General features: G+C 43.4%; 1 protein-coding gene across 6 annotated transcripts in view; it reads left to right on the plus strand.

The window, feature by feature from the left end:
* The first annotated feature begins 1,809 nt into the window (after window positions 1-1,809).
* VPS39 (VPS39 subunit of HOPS complex) overlaps window positions 1,810-18,514 on the plus strand; it is a 32,510-nt gene continuing 15,805 nt past the window's right edge. The window contains exons 1-13 of one of the 6 annotated variants that reach the window (XM_043548095.1): window positions 1,882-2,112; window positions 6,407-6,472; window positions 7,464-7,490; window positions 7,972-8,036; window positions 8,881-8,923; window positions 9,388-9,438; window positions 9,880-9,974; window positions 12,126-12,224; window positions 13,032-13,124; window positions 14,418-14,601; window positions 15,213-15,333; window positions 17,281-17,401; window positions 17,821-17,950. In XM_043548095.1, the coding sequence (XP_043404030.1) occupies window positions 2,040-2,112; window positions 6,407-6,472; window positions 7,464-7,490; window positions 7,972-8,036; window positions 8,881-8,923; window positions 9,388-9,438; window positions 9,880-9,974; window positions 12,126-12,224; window positions 13,032-13,124; window positions 14,418-14,601; window positions 15,213-15,333; window positions 17,281-17,401; window positions 17,821-17,950 (1,168 nt within the window). In that variant the 5' untranslated portion in view covers window positions 1,882-2,039. Of the gene's footprint in view, window positions 2,113-6,406; window positions 6,473-7,463; window positions 7,491-7,971; window positions 8,037-8,880; window positions 8,924-9,387; window positions 9,439-9,879; window positions 9,975-11,344; window positions 11,652-12,125; window positions 12,225-13,031; window positions 13,125-14,417; window positions 14,602-15,212; window positions 15,334-17,280; window positions 17,402-17,820; window positions 17,951-18,514 lie in introns of those variants that run through there. The other 5 variants (XM_043548093.1, XM_037900423.2, XM_043548094.1 and 2 more) reach the window with 5 other exon arrangements.

Genomic DNA, 18,514 nt, shown 5'->3' on the forward strand with positions numbered 1-18,514 from the left:
AGGTGGAGGCTCCAGCATGGCATTGGGAGCACAGGTGGGAAGATCCCTGTGAAGCTCCCCCAGGCCACAGACTCAGTGTTGAGGCTGCCCCTACCCTGCAGATAGACTGTCTAGCAGCTTGGGGTGAAGGGCGGGGTGGCCCCCGGCCACCTCCCCATGAGGAGTCAGGATCTCGGGAAGGAATTTTCCTCCAGGGCAGATTGGAAGAGGCCCTGGAGGTTTTTCGCCTTCCTCTGTAGCATGGGGCAAGGGTCACTTGCTGGAGGATTCTTTGCTCCTTGAAGTCTTTAAACCACGATTTGAGAACTTCAGTAGCATAGACATAGGTGAGAGGTTTTTCGCAGGGGTGGGTGGGTGAGATTCTGTGGCCTGCGTTGTGCAGGAGGTCAGACTAGATGATCATAATGGTCCCTTCTGACCTGAATATCTATGAATCTATGATGAGGGTGGTAGAAGCTTGGTAGAATTAGATGAGACTAGGGTCATGTGATGAAGGGAAGAACCATCAGCCTTGATGGAAAGAGAATGAATAAGGCTCACATGCAGTTGCTGAAGAGGGTGACAATGGAGTTTGGCTTCACCTCTATGAAGTAATGGGTACAATTGTATCATAAATACTGTACATGTATAAAGCAATGTTAATACATCCTTGCTGATAGTACAGAAGTCAAAAAGAGCAATATGTTTGTTTTAGGACAGTAACACCACTACTATTCTCACTTTAACTGTGAGAGGCAGTAAAAAGTAGGCTGACAAATGGTTGCAAAGGCATGACATAACTATCTTATCAAAATGTAAGCTTCATTTTATTGAGCCTCATAATCTTGAGCTTTATTCATTTTCTACTGTAAACTGTCAAGGAAAGGAGATAGGCTCGATGGCCAATTGGTCTTAGCAAGTGTAACGGTTCCTTTGATAAGTTGTGGTTTTGGTGCATAGGCCCTGGCTGCCCCTTGGTGTTTTAGCCCTAAGGAAGCAGCTGAAGCTGAGGTCATGAACGCACACGTCTGCGAGTGCTGGAACGAAACTGCCCTTTTTAATTTTAGTTTGGTCCTAGTCACTGTGAGATGGGTCATGCTTACGGGGTGACTCTAATAGCTACTGTTACAGGGTGATACGCCATCCTTTCCTCCCCTTCTCCGGGCAGGCTCCTGGTACCTTAAATGTTGGGGGAACGGTCGGAAGTGAACAGCAGCTTGAACTCCCTGGGCCAGCGCTTGTGTTTTAACTGGATGCCCTCCTGCGTGCGCCAGTGCTTACTGCTCCATGGCCCCCGGCTGCAAGCATGGTGGCTGGATGATTCTGCCAAGCTGAGCAGCCGTGAAGTGGCGACTATTGAACCTATTTAAGGAGGCAGCAGCCTTCGGTGTTTCTACCCCCCCCATTAAGAGGGACGGGACGTTCACAGCGCTCAGGGCCTGGGGTCCTGCTTCAGAGAGCAGGTGTCACGTTACTCCTGCTGAACAGCGCGTTTGCTTTAGGCCATGCCGCTCAGAAGCGGCAGAGTCACGGCGCGCAGGCGGGCTCTGAGCTACAGGTCTGGGGGCGAGCGGGCCCCGTGCGCATGGGCCGGGCCGGGGAAGGGCGAGGGGCACTGCAGGGAGGCCGGGCTGGCAGTAGGGGGGACTCGCCCCGTGCCGGGGTAGGGAAGGGCCGGGCTCTGGAGCGGAGTCAAGGGGAGGTGGGAGCGGGACGCCTCGGGCCGGACGAGGCGCCTCTAAGGGGCACAGGCCTCGCGGGTCGGGGTGGAGCCGGGAGCGGGCCGGACCCATAGGGCGGGGCTGCAGGCTCGGGGAGGGGGCGGGGCCTAGGGCGGAGCTTGCCCTGCGGAGGGGGCGGAGCTTATGGGCGGGCTCCCGCGGGGAAGCGGAACGGACTGGGCGCGGGGGCTGCTGGGAAGGGTTGGGGATCAGCTGGGCCTGTACTTGGGGCCGCGGGGGCCCTGCGTCGGGGAGGCGCAGGATTCTCCAGCCTGGCCGGCCCGGGGGTGCGGTTGAGGTGGCGCTACCGGCCCGGGGCGAGCGCGGGGAGCTGCCGCCATGCACGACGCCTTCGAGCCGGTGCCGATCCTGGAGAAGCTGCCGCTGCAGATAGACTGTCTGGCGGCTTGGGGTGAGCGGCGGGGCTGCCCCCGGACTCCTCCCCACGGGCCTTGGCCCCTCCCCCGGGGACCCGGCGGCGGAGTGGGTGGCGGGCCCCGCGAAGGAGTCCCGGGGACCCCGCGGCGGTTCGTCCGCCTGCCCCTGGGACCAGCTCCGAGGCCGCGGCCCGCTTGTGGCCGCGCGCCCTGGTGTCCGCGGCTGAGCCCGCTGCCCCTGAGCCCAGTGTCTCCAGGCACCCCTGGGACACAGCGCTGCCCTCAGCCTCCCGGCTCGCTGCGGCTGTTCCCGTCCGCGGGGTGGGTTCCTCGCGGGAAGGGCTCGAAACTCTTTCTAAAAACACGCTCCAGACTTCGAATTTTGGGGTCTCTACAAACCACTTGTGTGACCCATCTTGAGCGTAGCCCAGGGCAACGGCTAGCGGGGATTGAGCCCCCGTTACAGGGAATAGAGAGAGTGGGGACTGGAACTGGGCTGAAGTGTGATTTGTAGCCTCCATTCATTAAAAAGATGCAGTTTTGAAGGGTAGTGGAAGTGACCCACTTTGGTCTGTGTATGGGTCTGTTTTTTAAACGTTTGGGTGATCTGTCTGATCTGGTTGCGCTCAGTTTGTAGACTTGAATAAAGACTGGGAGTGAATGTGTCATTACACAAAGTGAAAAGAAAAGGAGGACTAGTGGCACCTTAGAGACTAACCAATTTATTTGAGTATAAGCTTTTGTGAGCTACAGCTCACTTCATCGGATGCATTCAGTGGAAAATACAGTGGGGAGATTTATATACACACAGAACATGAAAAAATTGGTGTTATCATTGTAAAACCCCCTTCCCCCCCCCCCGCTCTCCTGCTGGTAATAGCTCACCTTACCTGATCACTCTCCTTACAGTGTGTATGGTAACACCCATTTTTTCATGTTCTCTGTGTATATAAATCTCCCCAGTGTATTTTCCACTGCATGCATCCGGTGAAGTGAGCTGTACCTCACGAAAGCTTATACTCAAATTTGTTCGCCTCTAAGGTGCCATAAGTACTCCTTTTCTTTTTGCGGATACAGACTAATGCGGCTGCTACTCTGAAACCTTGAATAGGTTTGTTTGTTGTGGGATGAAATTTTTTGTTTTGGTCTTGTGTATCCTCCGTGTTTTTCGTTCCCATTGTGTGTTAAGTGTGAGTCTGAATGGTAGAGAGGGAGAAAATGTGTTCTTGTGTAGCATAAGAAGTGATACTTTGCCTTTCCCTACCTGGTGTGTTTTATTTGTGAATAAACCCATTCTTTGTGTCTTAAATACAAAACAATCTGACCTGGTGGGTTAGAACAGTTATCCAAGGCTGTGTGTATACTCTGGAACTAGGGGCATAGCTACAGCACCATAGCTATGCTGATGCAGTCTGTGCTGGCAGAAGGGGATTTTCTATCAGTGTAGGTAAACACCCCCCACCCCCGAGGATAGAATCATTTTTCCATTGAACTAGCAGCATCTACCATGGGAGTTAGCTATGTCTCTCAGGGCTATGCCAACCTATGTCGACTCAAATTTTAAGTGTAGATCAGGCCTAAGTGACAATTCAAGTAACTGTTATTACTGTAGATGGAGCAGTGATTACTTACAGTAGTATAAAATGTTTCAATATTTATAAATATGGGTTAGCTAGTTTCTCCCTGTAACTTTCTTTCTTGTAGATTGCTTGTTAATATAGTAAAGCTGTGATATTAACAAATCAAGTTTAGCAAGTAGATGGTTCATAGCAAATTTGTGTGAGTGATACCTAGGTGAATAGGTCTTATTTATCATGCACCTTTGACTGCCTCATCTATGCTCTAATCAGCTTTCTTTGGGACTCTTTTTAATACTAAACCATTGGAGCAGTTTCAAATAAATGTTATGCTATGGAACAAAAACTTTCATGTAAAAGAGTAACTTTGTCAGAAACTTGGCTTGTTTTTAATTAAGCCTTAAAAACAAAACACTGTGACTTAAATTCTGTAGCTAAATTGAATATATTCCTTACAGTGGCACTAATACAGTGGAGAAAACATTGAAACTGAGAAACTTCATTGCAGAACAAATTTATTTGTTTCATTGAAGTCATAATCCTGTGGGTTTTTTGAGCACAGCAGTCTCATGGAAGAGAGATGTTGTACTTCCAGTTTTGACTTAATTTCTGATTAAATAGGAGAAAAGGAGGCTCAGGGGAAGCAAGATCTTGTTAAATCACAAGTAGCTTTGAGAAAATATGGTGTGAAAAAGGGAAAGGTAAATTTCATATGTTTAGTAAAGTTTTCCCTGTTATGAAGCTAAAGATTAATTGAAATTTAATGAACAAAGATTTTTGTGGATGAGTTGCACAGTAACACTTAGATTCAAAGCCTTCTAATATGCAATGTATGAAAGTGTGTGTGTGTGGAAAAACAGTGGATTTCTCAAGTATTCTACTTTGTAAATCCAAAATGATTGACTTTTACGTGTCACAGCAACTCAAATACCATTTTTTTTTTTTTACTAATGTAATCACTTCAGACATAACTGAATAATTCATGGGGACCACTGTGGCTTCTAAATGTTCGACTACTGTGTTCAAAGTCAGAACTCACAAATGGTAGTATCTAAATTTATCTTGCTCCCTCCAATTTTTCACTGTGTAGACCAATAAGTTGGGAGGAACACCAGGCATCTGTATGCAGCAGCCAATGCTTGAAAAGTAGTTTATGTATATTTATGAAGAATGCGGAGCTCTCTCCCTTTTACTTCATTATGAGTAGGGCCCTACCTAATTCACAGTCCATTTTGGTCAATTTCACGATCATAGGATTTTAAAAATCATAAATTTCATGATTTCACCTATTTAAATGTGAAATCTCATGGTGTTGTAATTGTAGGGGCCCTGACATGAAAAGGAGTTGTGGGGGATTGCAAGGTTATTGTAGGGGGGTTGCAGTACTGCTACCCTTACTTCTGCACTGCTGCTGGTGGCAGCGCCACCTTCAGGGTTGGGCAGCTGGAGAGTGGCAGCTGCTAGCTGGGATCCGAGCTCTGAAGGCAGAGCCTCCTCAAACAGCAGCACAGAAGTAAAGACAGCATGTTATGGTATTGCCACCCTTACTTCTTTGCTGTTGCCTGCAGATCTGGGCCCTCAGTTAACAGCCGCCACTCTCCAGCCACCCAGCTCTGAAGGCAGTGCAGAAGTTAAGGGTGACAATACCATGATCTCCATACAATAACCTGGCGACACTCTCCCCCCCACCCCCGTGCCTGCAACTGGCTTTTGGATCAGGACCTCCAATTTGCGAAACATTGGTCTCCCCTGTGAAATCTGTATAGTATGGGATAAACGCGCATACAAGACCAGATTTCATGGTCCATAACACGTTTTTCATGGCCACCAATTTGGTAAGGCCCTAATTATGAGCAAGTAGGCTCCAGTATCGGGGCCATGTTTTCATACTTCTTTCCTGATCCCTGGAAATGTTTGTTTCCCAAAACAAAGGTTACTCTATATGTAAGCACTTCCTCTAGGGCAGACTTGGGCAAACTACAGTTCGGGGGCTGCATCCAGCCCTTCAGACCTTTTAATCCAGCCCTCAAGCTCCTGCTGGGGAGCGGGGTTGGAGGCTTGCTCTGTGCGGCTTCCTCCGGCTCCTAAGCATATGGGCAGCCAGTAGGCTTTGCACGCTGCCACTGCCTCCGCAGCTCCCATTGGCCAGAAAACAGGGTCAATAGGAGCTGCAGGGGCGGCACCTGCAGATGGGGCAGCACACGGAGCTGCCTGGCCGTGTCTCTGCATGGGAGCTGGGGGGGACATGAAGCTGCTTCTGTGAGCTGTTTGAGGTAAGCGCAGCCCAGAGCCTGCACCCTGACCCCTTGCCCCAGCCCATATCCCCCTCCTACCCTCTGAACCCATTGGTCCCACCCTCCCGCACCCCAGAGCCTGCACCCGAGCCCTCACCCCCGTACCCCTGCCCCAGCCTGGAGCCTCCTCTCACACCCTGAACTCCTCATTTCTGGCCCTACCCCAGAGCCTGCACCCCCAACCGGAGCCCTCACCCCAACCCCCAATTTTGTGAGCATTCATGGCCCACCATACAATTTCCATACCCAGATGTGGCCCTTGGGCCAAAAAGTTTGCGTACCCCTGCTCTAGGGAAACAGTGGAAGAGCCATGCACATTCCCCAGCCGAAATTTGCCATAATATGTTTTGGACCATTCAACAGTGGGCTTCGGTTTAAGAAGATGAAGAATTTTCAGATTAATTTTAGCTGAGAGGGGTATTCTTATTGGTACTGATAAGAATTCTCTTATCTTACAGAGGAATGGCTGCTTGTTGGCACCAAACAAGGGCATCTCCTCCTTTACAGGATCAGGAAGGATATAGGTGAGCTTGTACAAAAAACCCCAAGCTTTTGTGCAATATTATGACAACGTATCTTTCTCCACTCTTCAGTGACTCTAATAATACTGGTACCCTTGTACATTTAGTATACTGAACAGCAGCTTTTATCACCTGTAGCTTACGAAAATGTTTATACAGGGCCACTGCAATATGTACAGATCTTACCTTTTCTTTCCTTCTACTCTGTTAACTGTCTTCTAGAGTTTACCATCTGCTTTAAAAATTACCCTTTCTCACAAGATTCCACCAAAGTTAAGAATTGTATTAAGATGATAAAATTAAAAAGAAAATGGTACAGAGTTTAAGCATAGAAGTTTCTGGTTATCTATCTGAACTATAATGGTTTCCACATGTGTATTTACAGTAAATTAGTGTAATCTGCATGAATACAATACCCACCATGCATAAACTCTAACAGAACCTGGCGAATAGATCAGATTGGTGGTTCAGTAAAAGGGCAACTTAATTAAAAGATGAGACCCACCATCTTGATCAATATACATAATAAAATTAAACCTGGTTCAGAATCCGAACATTCTAATCTAGACCAAAAAATACTCCCCTCTCTGTCTTTTGAGGAAGCGGTCACAAGTGGCCTCAGTGCATTCTGGTGATGCCACAAAGAGCGCTTATTATATTTAGAATCATATATAAAATTACTCATGTTAAGCAGATCTATATCTCTGGTATCTACCAGTTATAATATGCAGAAAGCCATACTATTAAATGTACTTTAATTTAATAGCTCATTGGATTGCAAAGGAAAAAGTTAAAAGGTGTGGCAGATCTGCCCCCAATTGCACCTGGTCTCAGAAGGATTCTCTTTCTATTGTAGACACTTGGATTCCTAAACCCTAATTCCAGCTCTTTCCCAGCCTCCATAGGCAGTATTTCAATAGATCATGCTGACTTGAGTTGCTAGTGTCTTTTGTCTCACTTGGTAAATTTCTCCCCCTTTTTGCATCAATACCAGGAGAGGTTACATCATCAGAAAGTGGCTGTAAGTTTGTATCCATAAAACTCCTTTTAAACCCTTGTAGTGAAGTGTTTTTTTCTTTTTCCATCTTGCAGTGATGTGCTTCCTGGAGATTTGAGTTGCTGGTATTTGATTGGCTGGGAAAAAAGGTGCTTTAGGGCTGTCTTCATAGCTTGGGTTTTTTTAAATATTTAATTAAATTATATTAGGATCTGAGATTCCAAGGCAAGGATTTAGCTAAAGATGGGACCTTCTGATTTGCTGACTTCATGAAGTGAAACCATGTTTTTGGAATCCCCAGCTAGATATGTATGACAACCTCAGATCCCCCAAACTGGTTTAAGAAAAAGGAAGCACACACTTCTTACAAGACATGCAGTCTTCTGTCATTAGATACTTAATTTGATTTCTGCTATAATTTATGGGACTTAGAGTAAGGGTTTATGCAGTAATAAATCTGAAGGCAACTGTGATTTTATGTTGCTCTTTAATCTCTGCTTGGTAGGTTGCAACAGATTTGAAGTGACACTAGAGAAATCCAACAAGAACTTCTCAAAAAAGATTCAGCAGGTAGGAAATGGCAGTTGCTGACATTGGGGAAAATTGCTGGTGATTCCACTAAGAGGGTGCAATGTGAAATACATTAATCTGGAATCCCCAGAAAGCTTTTTTTTTTTTTTTTTTTTTTGTTAAGCAGTAAACTTTGTTGGGAGTGGCACAGACTAGACTGTGAGTTTGTCCACAGTCCCTTCCTACAGTAGGAAGGAACTTGGATTGGTGGTTACAGTAGATGACTTGGTGTTAGGACTCACTTACTGAATCGCTGTGACCTCCAGCAAATCATACATGTTTGTACGATGGAGATAATACATTGCTGTGTGACATGGTACTTGATATCCTTTGATGAAACATGCTATTAAAGTGCAAATATTGTTTTGGCTATTAGAGGCTGGAATCTAGAATAGCTGTGTACTGACTTGCTGTCAGTTTTATTATCATTTTAATTTCGATAGATGTTAGCACACTGAATGTATCACTGCAGTAGAGCACCTTACCTTTTCGTTGGAGAAGAACAGTAGTTTTTAAGGAATCATTTACATCCTTTTATTGGTGAAGCACCAGAACATGGTTAAATCTTGTTAAAGGGATCTACATTGTTAAGCTTTCTCACTCGGAAAGGATATAAAAAATATAAGCTAGCTTTATCAGACACTTCATGAGTATAGGTATGGGATTGTACAGTAGCTGGAGGAATGTTGCATAGAAAGTAACAGTAGCCCCATCTTCATTGCCTTGTGTGGGTAAATAAAACTATTTGCATAGACTAATTAAATCTCTGTCCATGTCCGGGTGCGGGGGCAGGGAATAGTGTTTGGCTTGTAGAGATGTTGCTTTAATACAATTCTCTTTTCAGATTCATGTCGTTTCCCAATTTAAAATTCTGGTCAGTTTGTTAGGTAAGTGAAGAATATGTTTCAGTATTTAGTTCTTTTTTTTGGTGCAATTACTTGGCTGAGCATGACATCTCTTTTTCCCCACCCCCATATAGACTGTCCGTTTGTTGTACCAAGGAAAGTGAATAATTCATACCCTCACCTACTCTAAGGCTTATTCTTAAAACAGTTTGCCACCATCTTGATTTGGGGTGGTCCTTCACACCTGCATGGCGGTCTAGTTGTTTTAAAGTCACTGAGTCTAGAATTCTGCCCTCTAATTTGCAGGGAAGTGTTGTGCAGTATAGGTTAAGAAGCAGCTGGGCTACCCTTAAGCCAGTAAAGACATTTGGGGAACAGACCACTAATATTCAAATAACTTATGCAAGAATTTTGAGTACTGTATGTTGGGTGAACTTATTCTTGAATTATGATCTTCCTTGTCTCTTTTTACTTATGGTACAACTCCTTCCTTTTTGACCTCCAAGTCCCAGCTCTCCCGACTCCAGCATGTGTAGAATGCTGCTGCCTGCGTTCTCGTGCGTACAAAAACTTGACCACACCAGCTCCAACTTTCAACTCTGTTCACCACCCACAAATTTCAGGAGCCAGTTCAAAATGGTCTTTTTTTTAATGAGAGCTTCCATCATGAACTTGCTGTCGCCTGCTTTCTCTTCTGTCTGTCTTCCACTTTGCTTGCTTGTTTAGCACCCGTTCTTGGTTCCTTCATGCAGTCTTGCCACAGTTGGTGTGAAAGTCTTCTGCAACCCAGAAACCTTTTTGTCTCTGCCTCACTGATTGTTTTCAGATTGTGAAGGGGGGAAAAAAAAACCCGTCTCCTTCCTATCCTGAAACTTTAAATTTCTCTCACTAGTTTGGATCTGCTTTGTAAAGTGTCTTGTGATAGTTTCTGTAAATTAAAAATGAGTTGCATGTTTTTTAAATTATTGAACAATAATTAGGAATTTTGTCTAAAACAGAAAATAACATTTATGTCCACGACCTGTTGACATTTCAACAAATCACCACAGTCTCTAAGGCAAAAGGTGCATCTCTGTTCACGTGTGACTTACAGGTAAGTGGAGGCAGGTTAATGTTGTAAGTGTTCTGACAAAGTCTCATAACAAAGACTAACTTTCAAATTGCTCAGAGGGTTTTGTATGTTACAAAGTTATTATGTGAGAAATTGGGAGATGTTGGGGTTCAGCACTTCTGAAAATCAGGCTGCTTATTTACGTGTTTAACAGTGGACTTAGGAAGTTCACTCCAGGCACCAAGTTTTAAGAATGTTGGTCTTGGTTTCTTCCTCCACTTTGTAAGAGTACACTTGGTTGTAATTTTGGCGTTTCACCCATTGATTCAAGACTCAACTGAATTTTCATCCTCAGTGATGAGATTTTTAAAGGGTGGTTCTTCAAGTGCTTTTTTCAGTTTGGAAGCCATCCCCATCTTGAGACTTACAGTGGGGCTTACAAAGGTAATGGAACCACCATTTGAGTGGTTCTTTGAATTTTCACTTCACCATCTTTCTCTGAAAATTGTTTCTGGTAACAGTTACATTAATCTAGAGTGTCTTAGAGACACTAATGGCTGATTCAGTCTATATAATGTTCCATAAGGATAAGGTGGTCCTTCATCCAGGTCCTACGGTCTTATAAAAATGGTCTCTTATTTACACACAAATCAGTTAATCAATTTACCTGTACTTTGGTCCCCAGGCCTTGCTTATAGCTAGAGGAGACTTAAGTTAATGGTGTACCTCTAGTGCTTTGATTTACTCTTCAAAGGGAGCTTGGTCTTTGTAATTAGGCAAGCTGAAACTTTTGCCCAGTGTTAAACATTTTCTCATAATTATTTAGTCTTGGGCTTCTAGTGTTAACATACAGCTAATGCTAAATCATATGAAACATGCAAATCCAAGCATTACAAAATGTCTTGTTATAATTGGGTGTACTTTTTGTGTGTGGGTGTCTGACTTAGCGTGTACTTGCAGTGGTGCCTCTTGTCAATAAACTATTCTAATTAATTAGAATACAAAACATAGACCCTTAGATCATATTAGTTCATTAATATGATCATATCCCCCTTTCTTTGAATCCCTTGTTCCCCACTCCTTCAGCACATAAGTGTCAAGCTTTTCATCTTTACATTCAAGGTCCTGACTAATGCCAATTTTTAATGCTTATCTGTCCTTGTCTTTTTCATATTGCCACAGTCCTTTCCACTTCATCAGTAGTAATAGTTTCCACCTGCTGTCTTTTTCTCCCACACTGCTTGACTACATGTGGAACCCCTCTTGGAGCTGATATGTAAAGCACTGCCCTCTCCATAGTCATATTCCTACCATGACGCTGTCAAGAAAGTAATTAACTAATGATGAGGTGGAAGGGCAACTGGGGACAGCAAAGCACCACTGACCACTTAGAGTAGGAGAAAAAGGTACAAACAACTTCTCTTGTTGACTGAAGGGTCTTGGGGAAAGACTGCCTTTCTTCGTTTGTACAGCACCTAGCACATTGTGAGAGCTACAGGAAAAATAGTGGGAGTAGGTGGCTGAATAATGGGCAATGGGAATTGGTGGCTTTCACCTCTTCAGGTCTAGCTCGGGGTAGTAGTGACTGTGAGCCATTACCATCTTGAAGGCTGGCTGGATGACTACATGAAAGGGTTTGGTGCATCTTGTCTACAGGGAAATGGAACAGGTGTCCTCATTGCATAAACCACCATCCCAGTGTTTGGTCTCTGCAGAAAGGTCAGTCTATGCCTGTTCATTGGGGCTTTGGCCTATCTTTTTCTGTATAGAGGTGGTCTCACCAAAATAAGGTTGAGGAACAGTGACAAATGTGAGTAAGCTTATACTGCTGCTACCCAATTCATTTCTGTCATGTACACACAACTTCAGTCTCCAGGGCTGTCATCCTGGTAGCTTTCAATAACAAGTCCTATTGTGGCCTAGATTTCTTACATTAATTATTTCAGAATACATCTTGAATCTTTCTTCTGGTCACATGCACATCTGAACTCAAGTTCAGCACCTTGATTGACATCCACTTTGGGTTTGGCCCAGTGAAGAAAATAGTTCATGGTGACCCGATGGGAGCATGAAAATTTACTCAGCTTTTCCATTGACCAGTTGTGCTATAGGTTTAGGATTATTTATGGCCCGATATTATCGTCCTTATTTACCTTCTAATCCTAACGCATGTGAGGCTGTCTGTTTTCACAGCACTCTGATACAGGGGAGGAGGTGCTGAGGATGTGCGTGGCAGTGCGGAAGAAGCTACAGCTGTATTTCTGGAAGGACAGGGAGTTCTATGAGCTACAGGTGAGATAGTGCTGTGGGAATCACTAGACCGTACGAGAGCCCTTGCCAGAGTATCAAATTGTTTTTAATACCCCAGTTTAATCAGCAGTATAATTCAGAATTAGTGTTAGGTTCTGCTTCCAGGGTGCACTTGATAGTGTTGGTGCTGCATGGTTTAACAAAGAAGCAGCAATTGAAAGCAAAGTGTTGATACCATCGAAATAATGGATTGGGAGCTAGTTATGGGTGAAAATCACCAGGAACCAGAAGACTGACTCCTCTCTTGAAGACTATGGGTAGTGATAGAAAGGTACAATTTGTATACAATCCTAATTGTCCTCTGCATTCTAGCTCTGGTCCACTTTGAGGCCCAATTAAATAACTGTTCAGGAAGGTCACACGGTCTAGTTATAGAAAAATGCTGCTGTGCAGAATATGGAGTTGGGACATTCTAGCTGAATGCTATCGTTCCCTGGCCAGGAAGGGTTGGGAGTGATTCTAAAGTAGACTCCACTTCTTAAACCGATGTAGTCTGCCCTTTCCTGCAGCAAGCATGATGTTAGTGAGAATTATTCAATAAGCAGATCAATATTTTGCAGTAATATCTAATGTTTGCAGTTCTGTAGCTAGTAGGGTGCTCAGTCTTAAAAGAAACCTTTCCTACTGTATAAGAGTGAAGAAAGGGTAATGTGCTCAGTGTTACAGTATTGCCTCCCCACAATTAAATATGAAACAAGCTTTCCAGACCACAGGTTAAAAGGGAGCCCGGGGAAGGCATAGTTAGCTCCTAAAGCAGCCAATGTGACTTACTTTCCTTTCATTCTTCAGGGGGACTTCAGTGTGCCGGATGTGCCCAAGTCTATGGCATGGTGTGAAAATTCTATCTGTGTAGGTTTCAAGAGGGACTATTATCTGATAAGGGTAAGAACAGGACTTTGAACTGAGTATGTAAGGGGATGTTAATCCTTTTAAGGAGAAGACATAGACTGCTCCCAAGGAGGGAGGATTCAGAGTGTGAGATAGACACTGTTTATTATAAAAATGTGCCATTTTTGACATGCTGTCTTTCAGCTTACACCTCCTTCCGCAAAAGCGTGCATGTTCCTTTATTTTGCTTGTCTTTCTGAAAAACAAACTATCTAGCTGTTGCAAGTAATGCCTAAGATTAGTGTAACTGAATTAAATTAAGAAAACATTTTTTCAGCTGGGCAGCACTTTAACTCTGTTTCATAGTTTCCCTTTTGTTTGGTGTATTTACACCTCAACATAAGAGGGGAAAATATTTTAAAAATAACCTATTCAATAGGAAAGGAGTACTTGTGGCACCTTAGAGACTAACAAATTTATTTGATCATAAGCTTTCGTGAGCTACAACTCACTTTATGCTCAGATAAATTTGTTAGTCTCTAAGGTGCCACAAGTACTCCTTTTCTTTTTGCGGATACAAACTAACATTGCTGCTACTCTGAAACTTATTCAATAGGGTTTTTTTAAAAGTGAGATTATTCGAGGGGCAGAGTAACTTCACCAAAATTATTTTAGTGCTTCAGCTGAAATTAAACAGTTTCAATTTGACAACATCCTTTTAAATATCTAAATTCATCACTGTTAATTATTTCAGATTCCACTGCAGGACTGAAATGAAATAGTGCCTTCTATTGGTTAATTTGACAGCAACATTAACAATAGTCATAATTATTCCCATTACTATAGTTTTCCATCTTTATCATTTTATGCTGATATTTTAGGAAAATGAAATACATTCCTATGGTACTGTCACTTAAATAAGGCCCATATATGAATGAGAAGGGAGTCCAAGGAAAATCTATGGACTACTGCACACTTTTACTGACATCAGTATTATCATGCTACACAGACTGTACGCCTTAGTGGCTAAATAACAAGATCATCCAGTTACAGTAGTCTATTAGCAATAGGAACAGACTTCCTCAAATTAAGAGAAAAATACAAATTTATTTTTAAATTGCAATGCTAACAAGTAATATTTTGATACATACAAAAGATGACCTACAAATAGCCTTCAAAACTACCTTCATGTGTTAGTGGATATTTTGAGACTCATGTATCACTTTCCAAAAAATATGCTATAAAGTCTATCTTTTCATCGAGTAGTCTTCTACAGTTTTGAGATGACAACTCCACAGTGAAAACTGAATGACCTTTCCCCTCCCACCCGCCCCCTTCCTCTCACAGGTGGATGGAAAAGGGTCCATCAAAGAACTGTTCCCCACAGGGAAGCAGCTTGAACCATTGGTGGCTCCCTTAGCAGATGGAAAAGTTGCAGTTGGTCAAGATGATCTAACGGTAGTACTTAACGAAGAAGGGATCTGTACTCAGAAAGGTGCCTTGAATTGGACAGACATTCCCATAGCTATGGGTGAGGACTAGAAGTAGTTTTTCCTTGCTGTAATCCAACTAGGATTCGTCAGCTTTTTGTTTCTTATGAATGGAGCAGATTTAAGTTTACTAGCTTAATGTATGAGGCTTTGATTGTGTCACACTGATTTTATTAAAATCATCTGAGTGCTAGCTAGCATGACCTAGTGATTCGAGCAGAGAGGCATGGGTTATATTTCTGTCTCTACTTCCTTGCTCTCAACTTCTGTGCCCTCAGTTTCTTTTTCAGTATGGTGGGGATAACTCCATCTTTGTAAAGTGATTTGAGATCTGCAAATAAGACACTACATATGTGCCACTTGTTTTTGTAATTTAAAACCTGATTTTGGCTTTTGTGAGCAGTTGAGTACTGCAGAATTTGCACGTGGTGAGAGAGAAGTGGCAAGGAAAACTGAGGGGGAAAAAAATGATAGGAATCAGTGAATTGCTGTTAATTTCTAGCATTAAGCTCATTGATGGATTTGGGGGATGGGTGAGAAGGGCGTAACATACTGAACATTTCTGGAGGGAAGTTATGTTGTGAGTCATGGCCCTTTCCAGGGTATACTGGAGAAATCTGTCTGATGCATGCTTGTTCCATCTCCCAAACAGAACATCAGCCTCCATACATCATTGCGGTGCTACCAAGATATGTGGAGATTCGCACTTTTGAACCCCGGCTGCTGGTGCAGAGTATTGAGCTGCAAAGACCACGCTTCATCACCTCTGGAGGGTACAAGAGCACTTCCTTTTTCATCTCTCCCTATACCTAGTCTCTTTCTTCTTCAACAGTTTCTGTGTATTGTGCCCTTCCATACAATCTGAAATGTAACTATGGTAAACTAGCACCATGAGTTCCATCATCATGTTTCTTCTCTGACCTGTGGAGTCAGAAGTTGTAAACAGCTCATAGCCAGAACCTTAATAATCTGCCCCTCTTGTTGCTACACTATGCTGTGTTGACCTTAGGGTTACTGGATAAGGGACACTGTTCTCTTGTGTTCTGCTGCTTTCTTGGAACTAAATTCCTCTGTACCTCTCACAGCCCTCCTCATTCTGCAGTGGCTAGTATAGACAGGATACTTGTATCCTGATTGCTTAGTTATGTAACCTGTTTTGATTTAAACTAACCTGGTGATTTGGGGGTATAACTGCCCTCTTTTCTTTTTTTTTCTTTTTTTTTTTTTTTTGGTAGAAGGCAGCTAGAAGCACTGACAAGTTTGCACAAAACTTTCCCTGGGATTTTTTTTTTAAAAAAAAGGCTTAAGATTAACAAAATGTGTCTGATTGTGGGGCAGGGGCTGGGGAGGCTCATGTTCTGAGCACAACACAGGGAGCTAGAAAATCCTTAATTCTGTTCCAACTCCCTCTGACCTTGACTAAGCCACTTAAACATTCTTTCTCAGTTTCTCCCTCTTTAAAGTAAAAGGTAATACTTGCCTACCTCACGTGGGTGTTGAGGATTGATTGGGTGTTTAAGTCGCTCTGAATATGAAAAGTAGATGTTATTCAGGGCAGCATCACTTGACCTTGATGACGGTAAATATGTATAAACTGATCTCTCGTGGCTTTTAAGGGCATAGTGGGGGGTTCCCTTGCTCTCTAGTAGAACCTTTGATTCCTGTTTCAAGTTTTGATTATTGGGGTGGCTGCAGTAGTGCCTTCATGACAAGCTTCTTGTGGAAATGGAATACTGTGACTCTTCACGAGGGTACCCAGGATTGTGAAGCACCTCACTGCTGCCTGCCCTTACTGTGAAGTAGTCTTGTCTGTGTATTCTGTGGTCAAGTCCCTGAAACCACCACCAGCCTCTGAGAGCATAAGCACTGCCTGCTAGGCCTCTGCAGACCTCACTTTCTCTGTACGGGTAGCAACAGGCACACCACAACTCGCAAATACTTGGCATCTTCCCTGCAGCGTCCGGCCTCTATCCATTGAATACTCAGACTCACCGGCCCTGCTATTCCCAAACACCAGCTTCTAAGATTTAACTCAAGATGAGCACATTGCTTAACACTAGTACACTTAAACTTGTTTTCATTGTAAATATGAATATATACAGTATTATCAATGACTAGAAATTTAAGTAATAAAGAGTAAGAATATTGGAAACAAATGGTTACATATAAAACAAAATTGTAACATACTTTCAAGAGACTAATCTTAACTAAATTACTCTCTTGTCCAAAGAAATTTCTCACTCAAAGTTCTCTTCGGTGTTTTCAGCTAAGCATAGTTGAGACTCCTTTTGCATGAAGCAAAAGCGCGGTCCTTTTACTTCCTCACTGAAGGGTGCCTGTGTCCCTTTGTACCCCCAAATATATACAAGCAAGCCTTTGATATGCACCTCAAGATAAGGTTCTCTTCCCTTGCTATGCTTCTCTTCCTTTTAATTCCTTTCTGAAGTTCTTTCCTGCAATCCAGCCGCAGGTATCTAATTGCAGTGTAGATGTACCCCAAGTGTCCTCAGGAATTCATAGTGGTGGTTTAATCGCTTTCTGTTTTGCCTTCACCGCTATGTTGAGCAGGGAAAGGAGAACCTGAGTAACCTCACCACTTTAGTATATCTGGTTAAGTCATACAAGTGTTAACCAGGATAGACTCTTCTTGCAAGATGTGGGCTAGAGTTCCTGCCTCACTATTATATCTTAGTAACTGGCCTTTTCTCTTCCAATTGTAGTACGAATATTGTGTATGTGGCCAGCAATCATTTTGTTTGGCGTCTCCTTCCAGTCTCCATAGCAACCCAGATCCAGCAGCTTCTCCAAGACAAGCAGTTTGAATTGGCTCTGCAGTTGGCGGTAAGTTGTCATCTTTAGTGGTGTGGGTGGAATACACTATTTGTATTGCTGGGTATAGAATCATGGGCCAGTCTCTGTAGTCTGTTTGGTAACTGCTGCCACTAAGCACTGTTGCAAGCCCTGAGGTCTTAACCTCCTTGATGTCCACTTCACACAAACTCTCTAGTTTCTCTTGACTAACCCCTTAGCCATTTAACAACTTCCTGTCTCCTGGCTCTACTCTGCTATCCAGTGCTGCCCATCCTTGACAAGCTGTCTGTTTTTAGAAGTTTAGGTGCTTTTGGTCACCTGTTCAATCCTGGGTTTTCCCATTCTTTTCAATGGATTTCAAGCTCAACACTGTCAGTTTTTCTTCTCTGTTCTCTTTATATTTAAGCACAAGAATTCTTCTTCTTATTCCTGGGTTTGTATTTGTGTAGGAAATGAAAGACGATTCAGATAGTGAAAAGCAACAACAGATTCATCACATTAAGAACCTCTATGCCTTTAACCTCTTCTGCCAGAAGCGCTTCGATGAATCCATGCAGGTTTTTGCAAAGCTCGGTACAGGTAACTTGGTATAGCCTGGGGTTGAAGAATGTGAGTGAGGGGAGACTACAGTAAATCTCACCGGAAATTGATGCTGGTGCTGAACTTGATTTAGTCTGAGAACAAGTAGTGTCATCTTGTGCAGCCCAAAGATTAGTTTGTTGGTTAGACCCTGAAACCCTCCCCACTACTCTACAAAAAGTGTCACAAGTTGGAATAGAAGTAGAAGGGGCACCTGTACAAAGTTCCTTCACTCTGAGTTTTATGAGCACCAGCCACTGCTAAAAATCAGTGAGCCGCTACCTGTTTTTCTGCTTGATGAACATTTCATGGAATGGAATAAGAAGGAAGTGAGTGAATGTCAGAAGTTCCCTGAATAGTCAACTTTCAGCTTCAGACATGACTTTCAGTGAGTCTTAAGCACCTAAGTCACTTTTGGGAATTAGGACTTCTTGAAAACTTTACTCCTGGGACCTGAGGAACAGATCAGGAGCCAGGATTTTAATCTAAGTAATGAACTTTAGAGTTTGTAAACTGCATGAAACTGATATTCATTAGTAATGGGAACTGCTGGTCAGGTCTGTC

This window comes from Chelonia mydas, chromosome 6 (assembly GCF_015237465.2).
Source record: "Chelonia mydas isolate rCheMyd1 chromosome 6, rCheMyd1.pri.v2, whole genome shotgun sequence".
Lineage (NCBI taxonomy): Eukaryota > Metazoa > Chordata > Testudines > Cheloniidae > Chelonia > Chelonia mydas.